This window comes from Pteropus medius, unplaced genomic scaffold (genome assembly GCF_902729225.1).
Source record: "Pteropus medius unplaced genomic scaffold, Ma_sr-lr_union100, whole genome shotgun sequence".
NCBI lineage: Eukaryota > Metazoa > Chordata > Mammalia > Chiroptera > Pteropodidae > Pteropus > Pteropus medius.
Window position 1 is genome coordinate 367,769 of NW_024355265.1, and position 22,919 is coordinate 390,687.

General features: G+C 38.4%; 1 protein-coding gene and 1 pseudogene across 9 annotated transcripts in view; both read left to right on the top strand.

The window, feature by feature from the left end:
* The first annotated feature begins 699 nt into the window (after positions 1-699).
* LOC120599465 (zinc finger protein 347-like) overlaps positions 700-22,919 on the top strand; it is a 31,047-nt gene continuing 8,827 nt past the window's right edge. The window contains exons 1-7 of one of the 9 annotated variants that reach the window (XM_039858512.1): positions 704-991; positions 3,529-3,615; positions 6,997-7,360; positions 7,616-7,742; positions 8,206-8,334; positions 18,283-19,477; positions 19,657-21,447. In XM_039858512.1, coding sequence (XP_039714446.1) covers positions 7,295-7,360; positions 7,616-7,742; positions 8,206-8,334; positions 18,283-19,477; positions 19,657-19,867 — 1,728 coding nt within the window. In that variant the 5' untranslated portion in view covers positions 704-991; positions 3,529-3,615; positions 6,997-7,294 and the 3' untranslated portion in view covers positions 19,868-21,447. Of the gene's footprint in view, positions 992-3,528; positions 3,616-6,996; positions 7,568-7,615; positions 7,743-8,205; positions 8,335-18,282; positions 19,478-19,656; positions 21,448-22,919 lie in introns of those variants that run through there. The other 8 variants (XM_039858515.1, XM_039858513.1, XM_039858516.1 and 5 more) reach the window with 8 other exon arrangements.
* LOC120599468 (uncharacterized) lies at positions 10,995-11,113 on the top strand (annotated as a pseudogene).

Genomic DNA, 22,919 nt, shown 5'->3' on the forward strand with positions numbered 1-22,919 from the left:
CAGGACAAGTAATAACAAGTATTGGAGAGGATGCAGAGAAGGAACCCTGATATACTACTTGTGGGACTGCAAATTGGTACAGCCACTATGAAAAACAGTATGGAAGTTCCTCAAAAAACTAAGAATTAATCTACCATATGATCCAGCAATTTCTCTACTGAGTAGTTACCCCAACGACTTAAAAACATATATCTAAAAAGATATTTGCATATTGATGTTCATAGCAGCATTATTCACAGTGGCCAGGACATAGAAGTAGCCAAAGTGTCCTACAACAGATAACTGGATAAAGAAGCTGTGGTACATGTATATAGAATGGAATGCTACTCAGTCATAAGAAGAGATGAAATACTGCAATTTGCAACAACATGGATGGACCTCAAGATAATCATGCTAAACTGAAATAAAACATACAGAAAAGATTGAAAACCACATGGTACCATTTATATGTGGGATATAAACCTAAAAGCAATAAAGGAACAGGAGAAACAGAGACTCATGGACATGGATAATAGAGTAGTGATTACCATCAGGGAGGCTGGGGGAGGGTAGAGGTAGATTGGGTAAAAGGGGTAAAATATGTGGTGACAGAAAGAAATCTACCTATGAGCTGTGAACACACAATGCAATATATATAGCTCCAAGATAGCTCAAGCCCCGCCCCCACCACGATCATTTGCCTTTTTCCATTCACTTCCAGGTGTCTGCGCATGCCTGGCCTCTCACCGCGCCCCACGTTAATCCTCCTGGGCTTCTCATGGCCACACTCCTGCACAGGTTTCACTTCTTCCCTGTTAATGTGCCGACCAGTTTCTGCCCAGCCCTCCCCTTGTGGATTTTCTCCTCACTGGTCCCGCCCCTGAGCCAGTTCCCCAGCCCGTTCTTCTTCGTGGTCAGGCAGCGACCCCAGGAAGCCCGCCTCTTCCCTCCCAGCGCCATGTTTTGCCAACTCGGGAACGGGGAGCCAGAAGCAGAAATTACACTGCCCAGCGTGAGTTTCCGAATTTCTAGCTTAAGCCTGCGCTTCACAACTCCTCCTTTTTCATACAGGGGCCGGTCGCCGTGGACCTTATCGTCCCCGCAGTCGGCCTATTCCTTTTTTAAATTCCAGTGTCGCCGTAAGGGCCAGGCACTTCCCTTGGCGTGTGAAATGGCTCCGGGGCTGCTCCTTGCCATCGCTTCTCCGTCTTAGGTCCACTTAGACCTGCCTTACGCCTCGGTTTCCTTGCTCAGGGGCGTTTCCTTGCTCAGGGGCGGAGAGGTCCAGGCCCGAGGTCCGATAGGTGCCCTCACAGCATTCCGTGAGGTGGTGTTGTGGCCCAGCCTCACCTCGCGATCCCTGAGGCAGCGCCGGCCATCCTGGCCCAGGAGACGCTGCGTCTTCTCCGCGGTGCTGGGATTCTGGAGACCCCACCCCTCTCCTGAGAAAGCGGCCCCGCCCTATTCTCGCGTCCCCCTCAGGAGGGGTCCTTCTGTTCCTCAGACCTCCGATTTGTAGCGCCCCTTCCTCTGACCCCACAGTTATGCGCTTAACCTGTGCCACCCACTGGTCTCTCATCCCACGTTCCACCCCACGGAAAAATGTGTCCCCTGGGGAGGCAGCATCTTATTTCATCCCACTTTTTCTGTGCGGCCAAGGAGTGGGGAGGAACCGGCCCCGGAGAGGGAAATAAAGTAAGTGAGGGGAGAAGAGTGAGAACAGATGCCAATGTAGAGAATGAGTGAGGGACGTGTAAGGAGATAGTGAGAGTGAAAGTAGCAGGAGTGGGAAATAGAAGTTCAGAGGAAATTGAGATTTCCAGAGAGATGATGGTGAGCAAATGGAGGGTCCTGTAATGGAAGAAGGGGTTTTGTACTGAATCAGGAATTCCTAACTGCGCAGTAATGGTGGGTGGGTATAACTTTCAGTTCTAAAATCAACAACACACCCAAGGCCTGTGGCTTTAATGAAAGATTTTGAATGCAGCCTTATCCATTATTATGCATTCAGGTTAACACACCTTTGATGTGCCAGAAGTTATACCCCTCCAGACTTGACTACCCTGGAGAGCACATCATCTGGTTACTGTAATAATTACAGTGTGATTCTATCCCTGCCTCGCTTTCTCTCACCTTCATGTAATCTATTTTACATTCCTCTCCCCCCCACCCCCAAAAGCATGAAAGAAAGTGCAAAATTGTTCTGGGTAGAATTTGAGAACTCGCTCACCAGCATATATCGTTAGTATGGCTCAAATACTCTTGAAACATTAGGAGAGAGGAACAAAATGAGCCAATGGTAATAAAGAAAGAAAGAAAAAATGGCAGTAGAGGTACAGAAGGAGGGAGGGAAATTCATAGTAGTGAAGAAAGAGGGGAGTCCAATTCAGAGTATATATCCAAAGGATATGAAATCATATTTTGAAAAGTTACCTGCACTCCCATGCGCATTACTAGATTATTCACAACAGCCAAGGTTGACAAATGAATAGAGAATATAAACGTGATACACATATTTAAATACACAAATATTATTCAGCCATAAAAATGGAAGAAGGAATGAACAACATACTTGAAACTAGAGATTATGCTAAGTGAATTAAGCCAGAGTAAGACAAATATTGCAGGATCTCGACATATATGCTATCTTGAAGTCAAACTCAAAACCAGAGAGGGTGATGGTTACCAGGGGCTGGGATTCCTGAAAATGAAGCAATGGTGGTCAAATGATACAAACTTTCAGTTCTAAAATCAATAACATGTGGCCACCTAACATATGGTATGGTGAGTACAGTTCTTCATACTGTATTGTATCCTTGAAATTTGCTGAGATAAGTCCTAAGTATTCTCACCACACATACATAAAGTCATGTGAGTTGATGGATATCAGTTGGTTCTGATATTTTACATTATATATATATTTTAAATATTGGTATACTCCTTAAACACCCATAATTTGTATTTATCCATTATGCCTCAATAAACCTAGGAAAGAATAAGCAGGTAGAAGGTGTGCTAGTGTTGCCTGGTCTAGACAGTGCTGAATCCTGCTTCACATTACATTGCTGAGACTTTTTGGCTGTGATATTTTTTGTACCCCCTGAGTAGAAAGTGTCATTGAAATAATTGGGATGGGCACAGCCTCGATAATACTTAAAGTACTTCAGGTGATTCTAATCTGTATCCATCATTGAGCAGTAAGGCTCTAGGTCCTCCATTTCTGGGGTCTGAGATCTGGTGTGAGGGGGCTCTGTTCTGCATCGGATTAGATCAGGGCCAGGTCTGTGACCTGAAGGAGAGTGTCAGGTCAGCCAAGGCCCCCACTGCTGTAGTGAGTTTGAAGGTATGACCAGAAGGGCGATGTGATCTGAAAAAAGGGGAAGGAAACTTCATTTGTTGGTCTCTGAGGAGCAGTTTACTGTTTCTGAATGCATCCTGTGGCAAGGGCAGCAGATACTGTCCTTTCTGTATAGTGAGGTCTTCCCTGTATGTGCGGTGGTGGCACGGGAAGGGGATATGATGATAAACAGCATATTTTCATCTTTCCAGATTGACTTGTAGAGACTTGTTGCATAAGGAAGAAGCCCAGAAGAGGAGGAAGAGGAAAGAAAAGGGTCAGCAATGGCTCTTTCTCAGGTGAAGTCATATTCTCAGTTGATTGTTGTGTCTGTCCTTCCTGGAATGCCCTTTGACTTGCTAATCTTCTATGACTCCGAATTGTCCTGCCTAATGTTTGTTCATACTCAACCTGGGCCTTACTCAGTCCGTCTCTTCTCTAGCTAGATTTCATTTTACCATGATCCAGTAACATGGTACTTGTGAAGAAGCTCCACTGGGCATTGTCCTGGGCAGGGGTTTACAGCATTAGATTTGAGACAGGGTGTGGGCTTCATGGTGTCAATGCCATTGGGCAATGGGGATTGTTCAGCAGCCACATTTGGATGCACTGTCACCTCTCTCGACCAGGATAAAAGGATGCATGTAGACATATTGATAGTCACAAATACCTCAGTTCTGGAAAAGGGACCAATAGGCAAAAACCTTTTTGACTGCTTCTATGATGCATTTGAAGCTAAAGGAGTGAGTCACTCACTGACTTCAAAATCTTCATGATTGGGAATAGAGTAGAAAGTTCACAGACAGACATCGGTGACAGAGGGTGTTTTATTCCATTATCCGTTTTAAAAGAGGAAATCATCCGTAATATCAATTGGAGAGTCTTCAGATCGTTTTTCTCACATTTCTTGGAGGTTGCATTTTCACCCTATGGATCGTATCCTTTGACACACAGAAGTTTCTTTTTGATACAGATAAGGTTCCAGCTTCATTCTTTATCATGTAGATATCCAGTTTTTCTTGCACAATTTAGTGAATGTACTTTTCTTCATTGTATGGTCTTAGCGTCATTGTTGAAAATCAGTTGGCATATATGCAGGGGTTTATTTCAGGGCATTCTCTTTTGTTTTATTGGCTCATGTATCTAGATTAATGCCGGTATCCCACCGACCTGATTACACTTTGTAATATGTTTTTTAGTCTCAAAAAGTGATGCCTCTGACTTTTTTTATTTTCAGAGTGTTTCGATGGTTTTCAGTCCCTTTTTCTTTATTCCATGTGAATTCTAGTGCTTTTGGTTTTTGTTTTTTGATAGTGGTCCCATCGAATCTGTAGAGCACTTTGGGTAGCATGGACATTTGAACAATATTAAGTCCTGCAGTCCATGAGTAAGGAATATCTTTCTGTTTATCTGTACCTCCTTTGATTCCTTTTAGCAATGTTTTATAATTTCCAGTGTATAAGTCTTTCACTTTCTTGGCTATATTTATTCCTATGTATTTTATCCTCTCTGATGCTGTGATTAATTGGATTGTTTTCTTAAGTTTCTGTTAGGATTGTTCATTAGAACTTTCCTTAAATAATTTCTTAGTTGTAACATTTTTTGCATGTGTGTAATCTCTGGTGTTCTACATGTAAGCTCGTTTCATGTGCAAAAAAGAATTTTCCTTCTTTTCAATTTGGATGACTTTTATTTTTCTTGTTTAATTGCTCTGTCTAGGACCTAGTACTTTGTTGAATAGTAATGCTGAGAGTATGCATCCTTGCCTTTTTCCTCATCTTAGAGCTAAAGCTTTCATACACATACCATTGTGTATTCATTCTCTTAATGTAGGTTAGTTGATTCCTGTTACTTTTTACAATTGTAAGTTGTACTAAACATGGTTATTCTTTTTATTTTATTATTTTTTTATTCTTTTTAGTTTATTCTTTCTTTTTTTTGAGGTGTAAAAGTAGATTTCTGATTTGAGATTGTTCTTTTTTAATGTAAATACCGCTTAGCACCTCTTAGTGCTGCTATCACTGCATCCTGTTGATTTTTGTCTGTTGTATTTTCACTGTTGTTTTCATCCAGATTTTAAAAATTTCTCTTGTGATTTCTTTGAGCTACTGGTTGTTTAAGAATGACTTGTTTATTTTCCACATTTTGTGGATTTTTATGTTTTTTTCTTGCTATTTGTTTTTAATGTCATTTCCTTGTGGTTAGAGAGGATACCTTTTAGGATTGCAATTTGTAAACAATTTTTCATATTTGTGTTGAGGCTAACATGTGGTCGGTCATGGAGAATGTTTTATGTGCGCTTGAGAACAGTGTGTTTTCTGCTGGTGTTGGAGACTTCTGTATATGTTTGTTAAACTCCATCATTCTATAGGATTATCAAGTGTTCTGTTTCCTTATGGATGTTGTGTTTGGTTGGTGTATCCATGACTAAAACTGAAATAGTGAGGTCTCATACGATTACTGTGCTGGTGCCTATTGTTACCTGCATTTCTGTTCACAGTTACCTCATATATTTGGGAGTTCTAATGTTATATGCATCTATATGTATAATTGTTATAACTTCTTGGTAAATGGACCCTTTTACCATTATAATGTCCTTTTCATCTTTTCAGTTTTTGTCTTTGTTTTTTCTCATACATTATATCCATTTGGCTCTCTTTAGGGTATGGTTTGCATGGAATATCTTGTTTCCTCTTCTTATTAATAACCAATCTTTATACTTTGATTTGAGAATTTTAACAGTTCTATGCTTTGACTCTGTCTCCCTCAATCTATTTTTCCCTCTTTTCTCTTCTGGTTTCTGCTGAGATAGGAGCTCTGGTCAGCCCCCTTTCTTTACTATAATTTCAATGCAAATGCATCCACTGATTTTTGCTATTCAAAATGTTTGGCAAATGTTTCTGGTTAATTACAGGTTTTTCTCCAATTTCATTTTTGTTCTGATTTCTAATTACTGAAGAAATTTTTCAAATGATCACAAATGTGAGAATTTTTGAAATCTCGATCTGTTAAATTGATGTATAACAACCTTGAATTTTCGTTTTATGGATAGAATAAACCAGTACACTATTTGGCTTTTGTTAAAGCCTACATGTCTAAATGTAAATAGATAAATTTGTGTTTATGTGTTTAAGTATTTTATAGAAACTGGAGTTAAGTAGTCTATATTTTCAGTTCTATAATTTTAACTACCTCCTTTATTATGCAATCTTGAAAAATAAGAATAATTACCCCTGATACATTTTTATTAACCCAAGGTGCTGAAATGCACATGAATAAAAACAACAATGTATAAAGTCATCCAAAAATATGTCAAGAAATAAATTTTCATTTAATTGGTTTGTTTATATGTGTGTGCATGTGCGCATGCATGTTTTTTATAAAAGTGTATGATTTTTATAAAGTCATTTCATAAGTAAGTTTTATATTTTTTTAGCAGTTGCAACAATAACTTAAACATTTGTTATGACCTTAATTTTTGTCTACGCTGTCATGTTAATGATTTAACTAGAAGTAAAGATACCTCATGTGCGTGTGTGTGCACATGCAAATATAATGACCTTATTTGTGGCTCAATGTCGTTAACCTGGAACTTGTTTTCGTTTTCTCAGAGAACACTTTGTCAGAGCACTTATGAGGTCTGTCTGTCACATAACTGTTTGATTTTTTTTTTTTTTTAGGTTCAGTCTAAATCCCAGCACCAAGTTCATGTGTTTGCTAGATCAGATCTTAGATTTTGACCTGAATTGAGTTTTGTAGATTTTCTCACACGTTTTCTCCGCTGTATGATGGGAACAGGTTTGACTGTAGTGAGCTATTATGTTGATAAGAAGTTAAAATATGTAAAGCATAATGCATATAGGACGTGTTCAGAAATGTTTAGTCATGGCTGTTGTTATCACAATTTAAGACTCTGAATTTTTTTAAAAGATGCTGTGGACTTTGTCATCTCTTAAGACACTGCTTATGCTCTAGCTCATGCAGTCAGTGAATGTCACTCAATGTGTAGAAGATAACATCGAAGCCTTCTTTGTAGACAGCCCGGTGAGAATTTTAATTGTAATTTAATGTATTGTCCACAAAAATGAGAAGCCCTCCCTGATTTACGGGCTGTCATAGCCTTTTATGGGAAAGTAATAGAAAACAACATTGCGGACACATAACGTGCTCAAAAATATCTGAAGCGGATCTGACAGAACCCTCCACCTGAATTGATTTTATATCTGTCTCCTCTTCTCATTCTGAATGAAGGTAAGAACTGTCACCATTTCCCCTTGCTAAAATGTGTTTTCCTTTCAGAAATGGTTGACACTCAGTGATGTATTTATAGAATTCTCTCAGGAGGAATGGGAGTGCCTAGCCCCAGCTCAGCGTGCATTGTACAAGGAGGTGATGTTGGAGAGCTACCAGAACCTGCTTTTCCTGGGTGAGGATGACTTCTCTTCAAAGTCAAGATCTGTCCTGGGAGGTCTCTTCCTTTTCCCTTGGGTGCTTCTTGGGAGACTCTGGCTGCATGACTGAGATCGAAACTCTGTTTACTGGAACATAAAGTAGCATCAGGAATTTAACCTCGCCATTTTGCAGGTGATCTGCCCACTTTGTGATACATCAGGGGTCATTCTAGAGTTTAAGTGTTTACATAAAGTCCTGAAGCAAACCTAAAATATCTGATTCGTTGTTTTCTGTTCTTACATATTGATCGAATAGCTTTTGGAAGAGAGTTCGCTATCTGCATATGACTCTGGTCCCTATGCACAGAAGGAAGCAAGAAATCAATGGATTCAGGAACTGTGTTTCTCTATCTGTACTATTCTTATTCCTCACTTGAACAGAGATTGGGGATTCTGGAAAAACTACAGGTCTTCATACTTCTTTCTTCTTATATGCAGGAATTTCTCTTTCTGATCTGCATATTGTCTCCTTTTTGGAGCGAGGGAACGTGCCCTGGACTTTGGAGAGCAAGTTGAAAAGAGCACAGAAACCAAATCAATGGGAACATATTGAACGTGTAAACACAGGTACGAACTCAGGAAGAGAGGGAGAAGGCTGCTGCTTTCATAGTGTTTGCAAACTTGCACCAAGGGAGAAAGTTCTGTGAGCAAACAGAAGTTTATTTCTGGGGAACCCTTAAAGGAAAATTTTCTTCTTTCCAAGTTACCACTCTACCCTTTAATGTGTAAAAGTTATTCTTTCATTCTTAGTGGAGTTGCAGTTGTAACAGAGATGAAGGCAGAATCTTTATCATGATCCCAGCACTGTTCTGTGTCCCCTGGGACGTCTTTGGTTCCTTGACTTAAGGAGCGTAGTGCAGGCTCTCTCACATGGTCTCTGTCACCCTGGTCTCTCCTTCTGGACTGGAATTCATCAGATGCTTATTTCTCAGTCCATACAGAGCAGGGCCGAGGCCTTGCAGTCCGGCGCCCTGGACCTGTCCCAATCCTATCCCCTTTTCCTGTGGTTGGAAGGACTGCTCAGAAGAGGGGACGTGCTGTTCGTCTATCCATTTTGTCTGGCTTCCCAGGAACTGCGTGAGAACTCCTGCCCTGTCCACCTGTCCCTTTCCCTCAACTATTTCTTCTGTTCTGCTCTGCTTTTGCTACACACTTCAGAGATGTGTATCACAGGGTGTGTATCACAGGTGGGTAGGATCTTTTATAACTTATTAGGAAATCTTTAGAGACAGTGGACAGAGAGGGCATATCTTTGATCCCCAGTCCTACACAGGGAGCGCATTTCAATCTTCCAGGCTTGTAGTTTGGTGTCTGTGGTGGCACACAGTCCCCTCACAGTCCTATAGTGTGTGACCCCATTCCTTATACTCTTCTCTCTCTCTGCACCACACTACCAGTCTGGGAATATAGACTCTTCCAGATTTCATATTCTCTTCAATTTGCATGGTTTGCCTCTGAACGTTGCTAAGGTCTGATAGTTCACTGTATTTTGCTGGTGTCATCCACCTTTAAGGGATGGACAACTCCTGGGGAGTGTGTGTCCTTAGTCACAGAAGATTCTTGACAGAGATATTTTGACTGATATGTTGCAATATTATCCTGCTATGCACAGAAGCAGTACTTGGAGCTGCTTGGCAGAGCAGTCAGCATTTCCCAGGACACCAACTTAGAAAGTGTCCTGACAGCTGGTCTATAAGTGATTTTAGTTTTGTTTCCAGTTGCAGAGTATCAGTAAGCATCTCTTCAGAACGCTGTGATCACGTGGATCATGTGCACACACGTACTAAACAGGGTAGAATTTCTCCTGGGAGAACATTGTCCAAGTTCACAGCCTCCTACCCTTGAAGCTCCTAACTAAATTGTTGTTCATACCATGGTTCTCATCCCGTGTGTGCACACTGCCTCAGCAGATAAGATTTTGAACCATCTTACTGAGGAAGCTTAGGAAGTTGAGTGGTGCCTCAGTGAAGTCTACTATCATTTGTTTTTGTTTAAGCCACTGCTCCTTTCATCTTGTAAATTCCCATGCATTGTAAATGAATTTGAGTTTTGCTTATTTAGTCATCTGTTTTATATTTTTGATGATACTCTAGCGTTTTGTATTTGCAGTGTGTGGGAAGGTGGAATTGGAGCAAGGACGTTGTTTGGTACATATGGCAGTATTTTCTTCTTTAGTGTGGTGAATATGGCCCACCAATTATTTTTTCTAAATCCTAAACTTATTCTAAAATATTTTGAAAAGATAATTATTTCTTCCACTTCTTTTCACCTGATTTTGTAACTCATTTTAAGTTACTCTTTTGTCAATTGAATTTATTACAGTTTTTAATTTGGGAATTCTCAATACATTATGTATATATTTTTTATGTCATTTTCTTAATCTCAGACATAGTATTAAGTTGGTTTGTCATAATGTATGATTCATTGGTTTTCTATAGCATGTTTTCTATTTTTTATCCATAATTTTTTTTGTAAGCTTCACTGCATTTTTACTTCCTGGTATAACTGCTCTTTTCTAATTATTACTTGCCCTGTCTGGAACCACCATGTCCATGTTGGTGTACTGAATTAATACTTAAGTATTTTATTGTATTTTATGACTAACTCAGCTGCTTTCTTGCACTTTAATGAATTCTTCTCCACCGTCATTTTAGCACCTATAATTTCTGCAAAATTTCTAAAGTACTGGAAATTGCATCCTTGAGTGAACACAAGACTGTTTTGTTTCCATCTTTCTATCTGAATTTATACAGTGTACCTGCACCCTGTTGTCCTCCCTCCAGGTTCTGTCCTGTTGTTCCGTGGCACTTGTTTGCTGTGTATGTTGCTGTCCATCTGTCTGCACATCAGCCTCCTCTGTGTGTCTCCATGTTACTTCCAGAAGATGTTCCTGCACGTATCTGCTCCTACTTAAAAGACTTTTGAATACTAGTCCTTTTGTGTTATAGGTCATTTCCTTCTTTTCTCCAAAAGATGCTTCTGGAGTGGAACTAATGAATTTTTGATAAGTGCCCGTTAAGTCTCATTGATTTATAATACTAATTATGTGTCTACTAAAACATACCGTGGGAGCACCCCTGACCTCATGTCTTTCTTTTTATTATGATACAACATAACATCATTTTATATCATTTATGCTTCACAGAATTTATCTGTACCGTATTTTGTTGTTTTTCTTCAAGTACAGAATTAATTGATTACCATGAGTATTTAAAATTACTTGTTTCGTCTATGGCCATGCCACCCTGAACAAGCCCAATCCCGTCTGATCTTGGAAGCTAAGCAGGGTCGGGCCTGATTAGTATTTGGATGGGAGACCACCAAGGAAGACCAGGTGCTGTAGGAGTAAAAAAATAAAAAATAACGGATTGTAAGCTGACAAGGTCCTTGCAATCTGAGGTCAACCAAGGGTTGCCTCACCTAAAAAAATAAATAAAAATAAAATAAAATTACTTGTTTCTATTTTCATCTTTCTTCAGCCCCTGGCAAACAGCATTGTTAGTTTTCTAGTAATTTGACTATTCTGGGTACTTCCCATAAATAGCATTATATAGTATTTGTCTGTGACTGGTTAATGTCAATTAGCATAATATCCTCGGGTTATCCATGTCAGTGCAAATGACTGGATAAGTGACTATTTTTGCATGCTGAATTATATCCTGTTGTAGGTGTTTACCACTCTTTGTTTGTACAGTCATCTCTCAGTGAGCATTTGGGTTATTTCTACCTCTAGGTTATTGTAAATAATGCTTCTGTGAACATAGGTATGCAAACATTTGTTTGAAATTCTGCTTTCGAGTTTTTTGTATATGTCCCCACAAGTCGAGTTGCTGGATCACACAGTGTGTCCATCTGTTCTCACTCCTATAACAGAGAACCCAAGTGGGTGGCCTATTAACAGCAGGAAAGTATTTCTCCCAGTTCTGGGAGTAGAAGTCTGAGGTCAGGCCCAGCATGGTCAGGTTGGAAGGAGGACCCTCTTCTTAGTTGCAAGTGGCCAACTTCTCCTTGTACCCTCTCAGGGCAAAAAGAGAGTGGTCTCTGGTCTCTCAAGAGGATCCACTCTCATGACCCATTTACCTCCCACAGGCTCACCATTGTCATTTGAAGGATTTCACCATCAAATTCTAGTGGGACACCCATATTGAGTCTATAGCAGATGATAATTCACTGTTTAATTTTCAAGGACCTGCCCTCATACATTTCACGGAAGCAACAGCATTTTACCTTCCCAAGAGCGGTGCAGATGCCCATTTTTTCATATCTTCGACATTTGTTATTTCCTGCTTTTTTGATAGTAGTCATAATGGGTGTGAGGTGATAGTTCATCCTGGTTGAGATGTGCATTTCCTTATGACTAGTGATACTTCATGTGTTTATACATCATCTCTAGAGAACTGTCTGTTCACATCCTTTGCTCAGTATTTAATCGAGACATGTTGGGTTGTTGTTCATGGCAAGGATAGAAGTTTATGTTACTGTGATTTATAATAAAATATATGTGGTATTTGTCCCCATTTCTGAAATGGGTGTCTCATTCATAACCAGTCCCTTTTAGTCACAACACTATATATGTGAGTGAGGTGACTTTTGAAAATAGCTGATGTCGAGAAGCCTACTTGTCAGGGGAGCCAACCATTTAATTGGAAGGTTAGAACTTATACTCCAACCTTCTGAACTCTTGAGACGGGAGAAAGGCTAGAGATTGAGGCTTATCACCAATGGTCAATCATTTAATCAATCACTCGTATGTAATGAACTATAACCCAAAAGGAAGTGTTTTTGAATCTTCTAGGTTTGAACCTCTGGTGACTGGAGAGAGTGGTGTGCTGAGTGGGGCATGGAAGCTTCCGATGTTTCTCCCGTAGGTTACCCAATGCATTTCTTCATCTGGTGGTTCTTGCCTTTATCCTTTCTCAGTAATTGAATAGTGTAGTCACTAAAATGTTATTTGATGCTTATGATTTCCAAATACCATTTCCTATTCCATGGATTGGCTTTTCACTCAATTGACTGTGTCCTTAGATGCCCAGGAATGTGTCATTTTGGTGAAGTTCATTTCACTTTGTTTACTTTGGTTTTGTGTTCTTTTGCTGTCATATCGGATAAATTATTATTGAATCCAGTATAAGATTTTTTTCTTATGTGTTCTTCTAGGACTTTTATAGTTTTTGGTCTTATGTTTTTTTGTTATATTTTTAGTTAATTTATTTTTATGGTATAAGGAATTGTTCCAAATTTATTTATTTTATGTTTATATCTCATTTTTTCAACAACTTTGGTTGAACAGCCTGCTTTGACTTCATTGAGTGGTCTTGATAACCCTCTGGAATATCACTTGACCATATATACCTCCATTTATTTTATTTATTTGTTTTTTTAAATTTCGTTTAATCTTTATTGAAATATAAGACAATTAGTTGCTTGTATTTACATTGTACAATTCAATGAGTATTTTTTCAATTATAGTTGGCATACAATAATATACCAGTTTCATGTGTACAGCATAGTGATCAGAGATCCACATAACTCACAAAGGGATCACCCCACTGAAACTAATACCTCTCTTCCCCCTTACATATTTATTACATTATTAGCCATCTTCCCCATGCTACACTCTACATCTCCATGTCTATTCTGCAATTACCCCTTTGTTATTCTTAACCCCTTTGTGGGGCTTTTTTGCTACTCTCCCAACCCCCTCCCATGTAGTAGCCCTCAAAATATTCTCTGTATTTATGAGTTTATTTACTTTTATTGTTGTTATTATTTTGTTCTTTAGATTCCACCTTTACATGAAATCATGCAATATTTGTCTTTCTCCAACCCATTTCATTCAGTGCAATACCCTTTAGGTCCATCAAGGCAATCTTTTTCCATCCTCTTTTAGTCTGTGTGTATCTTTTAATCTGAAGTGAGTCTCTTGTAGGCAGCTCATGTAGGAGTCTTGTTTTCTTATTCATTCAGTTTCCCTATATTTTATTTGTAGCACTTAATTCTTTTCCATTTGAGGTACTTGTTGATAAATATGTAGTTATTATCATTCTCTAAAACTATTTTTCATACATTTTTTTCTTCTTAAAGAAGTACCTTCAACATTTCCTGTAATACTGGCTTGGTGTTGATGAATTCCTTTAGCTAGTTTTTGTCTGGGAAGCTCTTTATCTGTCCTTCGACTCTAAATGATAGCTTTGCTGGATAAAGTATTCTTGGTAATAGATCCTGGGTTTTCATCACATTGAATATTTTGTGCCAAGCCCTTCTGACCTGCACGGTTTCTATTGAGAAATCAGCTGCCAGTCTTATGGGTACTCCCTTGTAAGTAACTAACTGCTTTTCTCTTGCTGCTTTTAAGATTCTCTCTTTGTAGAATTTAACCTTCGGCATTTTAATTATGATGTGTCTTTGTGTAGGCCTCTTTGGATTTCTCTTTCTTGGGACTCTCTGAGCTTCCTGGGGTTGTAGGCCTATTTCCTTCACCAGGTGAGGGAAATTTTCCATCATTATTCCTTAAAATAGCTCTTTAACATCTTCCTCCACCCCCTGTACCTCTATGACATGGATATTTTTTAATTTAATAGTGTCCCATAGGCTCCTTAAATTATTATTATAGTCTTGGCTTCTTTTTTCTTGCCATTCTGATTGAGTGTCCTTGGCTTTCCTATCCTCCATATAGATCATTTGATCCTCTTTATTCACTTTGTTTATTCCATTTAATATGCTTCTCATCTCATAATGTGTTCTTCATTTATGACTGGTTCCCTTTTATAATTTCCATTTCCATTTTATGTTTTTTATCTCTTTGTTGAAGTTCTCACTGAATTCATCTACACTTCCCATAAGTTCATTGAGCATCTTCGTAACCAGTGTTTCGAACTCTGCATCTGTTAGATTGCTTGACTCCATTTTTTCTGGATCTCTGTTCTGTTCTCTCCTATGGTTTCTGCTTCTTTGCTTTCCCATTTTGGCTACCTTTCAGTGTCTGTTTCTATGTATTAAGCAAAGCTATTAAGTCTCCCGGTCTTATTAGTGAGGCTTTGTGTAGTAGGTGTCCAGCGGCACAGTCCTGAGAGGGGTTTAGCTGCAGGCCAAATTTAACCCCAGCCTGTGCCTCTCCAGAGCCACCTGTTAAGATTCAGCAAGCAATCCGCAGATGCTGTGCTTATAGTTGCCTCAAAAGGCCACACCAGAAACTGAGGTCATCTGCCACCAGTGGGAGACTTCACGCTGCTCAGCAAGGGGTACCTAACTAAGGGAGGACACACCTGGATGTGGCTTGGGTGGGGCCACAAGTTGGTGGAGGCAGAGTTTTAGGGAATCCTGGGCTGAGTGACCTCTATTATCCAGTTTGATGTCTCAGCTCTGGTGGCGTTGAGTGGGCACATGGGAGCAGGGAGGGCTCAACAGAGGAACAGTGGATACTGCAGCACTTCTGGACAGAGTGAGTCTCGCCTAAGCCCTCACTCCAACAACTCAGTGTCCCCCTCTAAGTCCCTGGTGTCCCCTGCGCAACTGAACCTGCACTGGTGCTCAGAGCTAACAGATCCATCACCGGGAAAGTTCACTCGTGGACTCAGCCCCTTTAAGAGGCATCTGCAGCTGCTGGCTGCCGCTGCTGTGGCCTCTGTCCCACTCAGCTGCTATAGACCAGGCAGCCTTGCGTCCTTGCCCATCCCACCTTTTGCCGTTGCAGGGTGATTTCTTAGATTTCGCCCTAGTTGTATGGCTTGTTCATCCAGATCCCAGGAGATTTTTCTTGCTGTTTGCTCCTCATTTCTGTCACAACTTTGATTTGGTTGGCAGAGGGATGACAGAGCCTCTATCATTTATGCCATATCCTCTACCCCCTTTATTTTGGATGCCTTTATTTTATTCTGCTGTTTTCTGTCTTTATTCCAGTACCACATGTTTCGATTAGTTTAACTTTGAAATATATTTTGAAATATGTATCTTTGAGTCTTTGACTTTTATTTTTCCAAATTAGGTTTTTCATGTAGAGACAAGATTCTGTATTAACTTTAGGATGGATTTCTATATCTCTTTAAAAAGTGAATTTGTAAGTTTTTAAAGATATTACATTGAACCTATTGATCACTTTGGCTGTTATGGACACATTGACAGTATTGTCTTCCAGTCCATAAACATGGAATGTCTTTAATTTTTGTGACTTTTTAAAATTTTCTAGCATTGTTTTTTGTTGACAGTACACCAATTTTCTCCTCCCTGTGTTTGGTTATAATTAAGTATTTTATTATTTTAATATTTTTACTTTATTTATCTTGTATTTTACTTATTTCATTTTTATTTTATGGTATCGTATTAGAATTGTTACAGAATTTTCATTTTGATTATTCTTTGTTAATATATAGAATTGATTTTTTGCATCTCGATTTCATATCTTGCAACTTTTATTTATTTTTTGCCTATTCTGTTTAGAATTTCCAGTACTATTTTTTATTAAAACATGGAGAGGTGGCATACTTGTCTTGTTCCTGATGTTAAAAGGCTTTTAGTCTTTCACCATTGAGTACGATGTTAGTGCTAGGCTTGTCATATGGGTCCTCTTTTATTTTGAGGGAGCTGATTTTTTTATTCTTAGTTCATTGTGTATTTTTTATCATGAAAGGCTAATGTTTCTCAAATGTTTTGCTGCATCAGTTGAGGTGATCATTTATTCATTCTTATTCTGTACAGTGTTACATTCATCAGTATTCATCAGAGCTATTAGTGTTCCTGTACTGTTTTTGTCTCACTTGGCTATTAGTGTTATTCTGGCCTCCTGCAATGAGTTTGGAAGGGTTCCCTCCTTTTCAGTTTTTTTGTGAAGGGTTTTGGGAACATTGGTGTTCATTATTTTTAAAATGTTGGATAGAATTTTGCAGTAAAGTTTTATGTGCTTGCTTTGTTGAATGACTTCTGATTCGTCATTTAATCTTTTTACAAGCTATAGGTGTGTTCAGATTTTTTAATTCTTCAAGAGTCACCCTTGGTAGATGATTACTCAGAAACCATATTTAGAATGGATGGCTGTGCAACCCTATCATAGTGACACAGCTCAGCTGTTGTATGTCCCAAGAAGTATTTGTTTCTAAGCTCATGGTATTTGTTGTAAGCCTTTGTAATCTACTGCCTGGGTGGGCAGTCATGGTTCAGAACATGAGTCTGTAGGTCCAGGTTCTAATCCTGTTTCTCTCACTTTCTACGTAAATGAGGTTTATGTACATTAACCCTGTGAGTCTACTTTCGTTAATTGAAAATATATAGGTAATTTCTCACAAGGCTTTTTAAAGCACATTAGTGCTCTTAGACAACTTAAGATATTGCATGTTTTATACCGAGGACTCAAAAGTTACTTTTATTTAATGAGATATATCAACTTTGTTACATCTTTATTGTGAGATACCCTTTTGCATGTATCATATTGTATGTTTTTATTTTGTAATATGTTCCCGCACCTTAATCAATTTTTGAAGCACAGACTATATTACATATACTGTGGGGGCAGTGTACTGGATGAGTAAATGGCCCTGCGTACATAGGGAATTATTCTATGGATTGGCTGTTATATAGCAGTCATAAAATTCTAATGGTGAGTTTTGGCTTTTTTCTAATACTCTTCTTTATAATGTTTTATATTTTCCTGACCTGATATTTTGGAAGTCAGTGCTTCCCGTGTCATTTTTAGTTCTCATATTTTTTTCTGGAAGTTCTTTCTTCATTCTTAAGGGGGAATATTTAGAATTTGACAATTAACTTACTATAATATGGTTACCTGTTATTCACTGCTGGTTTTCCCCTGGATTTCTTGATTTTCCTTTGTTTACCTTTAGTTTGATATACAGACGATGGTCTTTGAGCATGTATTATGCAATATAATTGACATACACCATTTGTTGATGTTCTAAAATGCCTTTTTGTAAGGGATACAGATAGTTTTATAACAGACATTTTAAAAAAACTTATTTTTAAAAAAATGTTTTGTTGATGTTTTAATTTTCTTAGGGGCATATTTGTGGTACAATTTTAGACTGCCTGTGTATATAAATTATTCTTTACATAATGTTGTTTGGGGATATTTATCATTACATATATTGTCTATCACTTAGCATTTACTAATGTCCCATATGTATGTAAAAATATGTATGATATATTTTTCCTCAGTTATGAGATAGCGGTACAGTTACAGTTGTTACGTGTTTTGGATTCATGGTTGAAAAATAACCCTTTCCTTGAAAGCTAACACAAGTTTGCATGACGTGAGTGTTTTTGTTATAAGGTGTTTGAAACGAGGCTTCCCTGATATTAATTTGAATTGTATATGACCACTATTTTTTTTTTTTTTTTGGTCAAAAATCCTGTTTCTCTATTATTTTAGAAGTTTACAAGTCATGTTTGGGAAGTTTCATAAATGTGTTTAGTATAACTTTACTTTTGGTGTAATGTTAGTTTTCAGTGTGAAACATTTACTTAAAAACTAATTAATAGGATAACTGTGATTTCTTTACATTTTTGTAGATATCTATCCTTCATATGTGATCAAGAAATTAAAACCAACAGAAACCAGTAATGCAGGAGGAGTTCTCCAAACAATGATGTTTGGAACACATGAAAGCCACGTAATCAAAGATTTTTACTTCAGGGAAATCCAGGAACATACGCATGACTCTGTGTATCAGCAGAGAGTTGTTGAAAGAAATTACAAGGGAATGCCAATAACTCATAAAAAACTTCTCACTGATAGAAGAGGTGAACATGGTAGAGAGCATGCCAGAAACGAGCCTATTGAAAACCGGCTTGGTGTAAGGTTTCACTCACATCGGGCCAATATGGAGATATTTCAGACTGAAGAGAACATTGATGAATGTAATCCAGCCAAGAAGTCTTTCAACAATACCTCCTCTGTTTCTCTACCTCAGAAAGTTTTTCCTAGTGTCCAAGCCAATGTTTGTACTATATATGAGAGTGATCCTAGGCATCCTTCAATGCTGACAAAAGATCTGAAAGCATCCAGGAAAAATTTTTACAAATGTCATGAGTGTGGCACAGAGTTTAGTGTACATTCATGCTTAACTAGCCATAAGTTTATACGTACTGGAGAGAAACCTTACAAATGTAATGAGTGTGGCAAAGCCTTTAGGGTGCGTTCAAGCCTCACTTACCATCAGTCAGTCCATCCTGGAAAGAGACCTTACAAATGTAGTAAGTGTGGCAAAGCCTTTACTGTGCATAGAATCCTAAGTTACCATCAAGTAATTCATAGTGGAGAGAAATCTTACAAATGTAATGAGTGTGGCAAGGTTTTCAGTAACAAATCAAATCATGCTCGTCATCGAAGCATTCATACTAGTGAAAGGCCTTACAAGTGTAATCAGTGTGGCAAACTCTTTAGTCAGAAATCATACCTAGCAAATCATCAGAGAATCCATACTGGAGAGAAACCTTACCAATGTAATGAGTGTGGCAAGGTTTTCCGTAACAAATCATATCTTGCAAGTCATCAGAGAATTCATACTGGAGAGAAACCTTACCAATGTAATGAGTGTGGCAAGGTTTTCAGTAATAAATCAAACCTTGCAATTCATCAGAGAATCCATACTGGAGAGAAACCTTATAAATGTAGTGAGTGTGGCAAGGTTTTCAGTCAAAGATCACATCATGCATGGCATCAAATTGTTCATACTGGCGAAAGACCTTACAAATGTAGTGAGTGTGGCAGGTCTTGAGTCTGAAAATCAACCTTTCAAGGCGTAGAAATCCTATACTGGTGAAAGCCTCTACATCTGTAGATGCGTGCTAGCAAAGTTTTCCTGTAACAAGTCACTCTGCCACCCAGTCATCAAAATCCACTCTACTGGAGAAAGAAAACCTTACCATCTTTCATGCGTGCCTTGGCAAGGTCTTTAGTCAGAAATCAAGCCTTTCGAGACATCAGAGAATCCATACTGGAGAAAAACCTCACAAATGTAATGAGTGTGGCAAGGTTTTTCGTAACAAATCATACCTTGCAAGTCATCAGAGAATCCATATTGGAGAGAAACCTACAAATGTAGTGAGTGTAGCAACATCTTTAGTCATACTTTACACTATGCAAGACATCTGAGAATACATATTGGAGAGAAACCTTAATGTATTGAGTGGCAAAACCTCTAGTGTGAGTTCAACCTGAATTTACCATCAGATACTTTATACTTGTGAGAGTTCTTAGAAATGAACTGGATGTGGCAAGGCTTTTAGGTATTACTTTAAACTTAAGATTCACCAAATAGTTCATACATGCAAATGCCATGAATATGGCAAAATTTTACATTAGAGCCCACTCTTTAGAAGCTATAAGAATATATATCTTTGTTAAAAAGCAAACAAGTTAATGTGTGGCAGTCTTTTTACTCAAGGATCAATAGTTGGAAAAAGTTGGAGTGATTCATTACAATTGCAATGTGTGTGGCAAAGCCATTAGAGTAAGTGTTATACAAGAACAGAGACTCCACAATGAAGAACAATCATGTAAATGTACAGGATAGAGCCCTTATTCAGACCTCACAATTGACTAGACATCAGAATTTACGTTTGAGAAAACACATAATGTGCGTGTTAATGCTTTTCCTCAAAGACCAAAACTGGAACATTATAAGATTTTGGAGACTAACCTTACAAATGTAGTTAATGTCATAAGGCTTTTCATCAGATGTTTACATCTTCAAATATTAATGACAATTCATGCAGGACAAAAACTATACTAATATACTGAACATGGAAATGCTTCTAACCAACACGATCCTCAGGATTCATGCAATAAGTCACACCAAAGTACTGAATGTAGTAAAAATTTTAACCAGTTCTCACAACTGACACAGTCAAGGATCCATAGTAGCAATCACTTAGTCTCCAGTTTTCTGAGATTAGCCTGAGACATTACATAGAAACATTACAAATCATATTATGTTGAAACTGAAAAGATGATGTATAACATAGGAACAAACAAGTCATTATCTTTAGAGTTTATAATACAGATTTAGTTATTCTGTTTACCTTAAACACTACATGACTATGAGTTCTAAGTCTGTTGAACTTACGTCTTCTAGGCCTTTCATACTTACCTCTGGGAAGCACTCAGTACAGTGAAAGGGCCTACTTCTTTAGGCATGGTTCATTCATATCCAAGTCTTATGGAAAAACAAAGGCACTGATTATAAAATTTATTGTATGACTTAACATTAGGGAAGGCGGAGCATAATGTAAAGCTATGCTCTGAGTCTTCATAGCAACTCTGCTCAGTGTGCATGCCTCTGGACAGGCCAGCCTTTCATAGGAAAGAAGGCTCCACCAACTGACGATGAAACAGCCTGATCGTCCAGAAAATGAAGGGCCTGGGCTTATCATGGGAGGAAAGTGATAGGTGACTAGGGGGCGATAAGTGGTAGAAGTCATGCAGTAGAAATGGTAACTTCCTACATTGAATGGTAGTAACTATTGTATATCAAAAATTAATGGAAAAGTTAGCTTATTCTTGGAAATTGTAGAGCGAGCAGGTACATTAGAGGGGAACTGAATCAAAAGAACCAGAATAGTATGTGTGTGTATGGTTAACACTGAAGTGCTTGCATTACCTTTTGCCAGTTTTATTGGGACTGTATCTTCAAGCTCATGTTTTAATGAATAAAACTTAGTCACTTTCTCATATTGTCGAGTGAATCATGTTCTTTTTTAACCAACACAGTTTTATCCCATCTCCGTAGAGTACTTCATAACATAAATGAACAATGCAACATTGGTCTCGAGGTCAAAAGAATCTATATATAATTTCCTTCAATGTTGGGATTAAAGAACATACAATTTAGCTGTTGTATATTCATAATTTACACCTGAAATATCCTCTTCACATTTTAACCCATGGCATTTATGAGGCTATAATCAAAATAAGGATTTGCTTTGAATAAATCTGAAGTGAATGAAATTGTTTACTTTAAATGTAATCAGATTTAAGTTAAAATTTCAGCCATGTGAATAAATATGTAGTGTGCCACGTGTTGATAAAGGACTTTGGATATAAATTTTCTGACAATTATAGTGAAATCTTTTAATTATTCCACATTATATAGCACCATCATATAGATAGGTGTTTTTAAATTTTTTAATTTTGTTTTTTTTAATATAGTAAAATGTAATATACGATTGTTGCAAAAAGTGAAACTGGAAGTTATCAAAATTTTCATTGTGGTTCTATGTGGAATCAATTATTCACTTAATGATTTGTTTACTGATTCATTTTATTAAAGTACACTTGACATGCAATATTATATTAGTATCAGTTGTAGAAAATAGTGATTATTTATGTTAATGATGTCATATCTTACAAAGTGATGACCACATCGAGTTAAAAACCATCTGTTCCCCCCATCTTCCCCTTTTTCCTTTTTTTTCCACTTGGTGGACATGCGCTTACCTGACCTCACCATCTTAGGCTTCAGGCCGGTTAAGCTCTGCCCCATCCACACCCCTACGCCTGATTCATTTTTTTCTTTCTAGTGAACTTGCTGGCAAAGTCTCCCATGCCTCATGGGCTGACTTTTAACAGATTGTTGGGAGGTAGTTGGCCTGCTAGTAGGAAACTCTGACATAGAGGCAGGTTGTCTACAATGGTTTAGACTTAGGTTCCCTACAAACGTACATTGTGTGGTGGGCAAGGGGGCTGCCCCCTTTTTTGGCTGTGTCCTACTTTCCCAGACAAGGTGCTTTCTGTACTGGACCCTGGTCCTGAAGTGTGGCAGAAAACTTCATTGCTAATCCTGGTCTCATAATGGGAAAGGAAATTTATGTTAGGCTGACTATTTATTCCTGTCACTGTGCAGTTAGCATTGGAGACAGACACCTGTGGGAAGAGTCAGGACAGAGTAGGCATCTCTAGTATCTAGTAAAAAATCAGTTTTTCCTTTTTGCCATGTCGAGGGTGACTGAGGTTCTACCGTTGTGATCCTGGCGGATTTTTTCTAGGAGTAGAGCTTGTAAGTGCTTGTTCCTCCATTGTTGGAGGAGAGAGCAACCCGTTCATGAGAGGCTTGCTATGTGGGGAGAGGTCTTATGAGGTCCACCCCTGCCCGGCTTTCCAAGGTTGGATGGACACTGGCCCTTCTAGTGCCCTTCCTTTTGAAGTT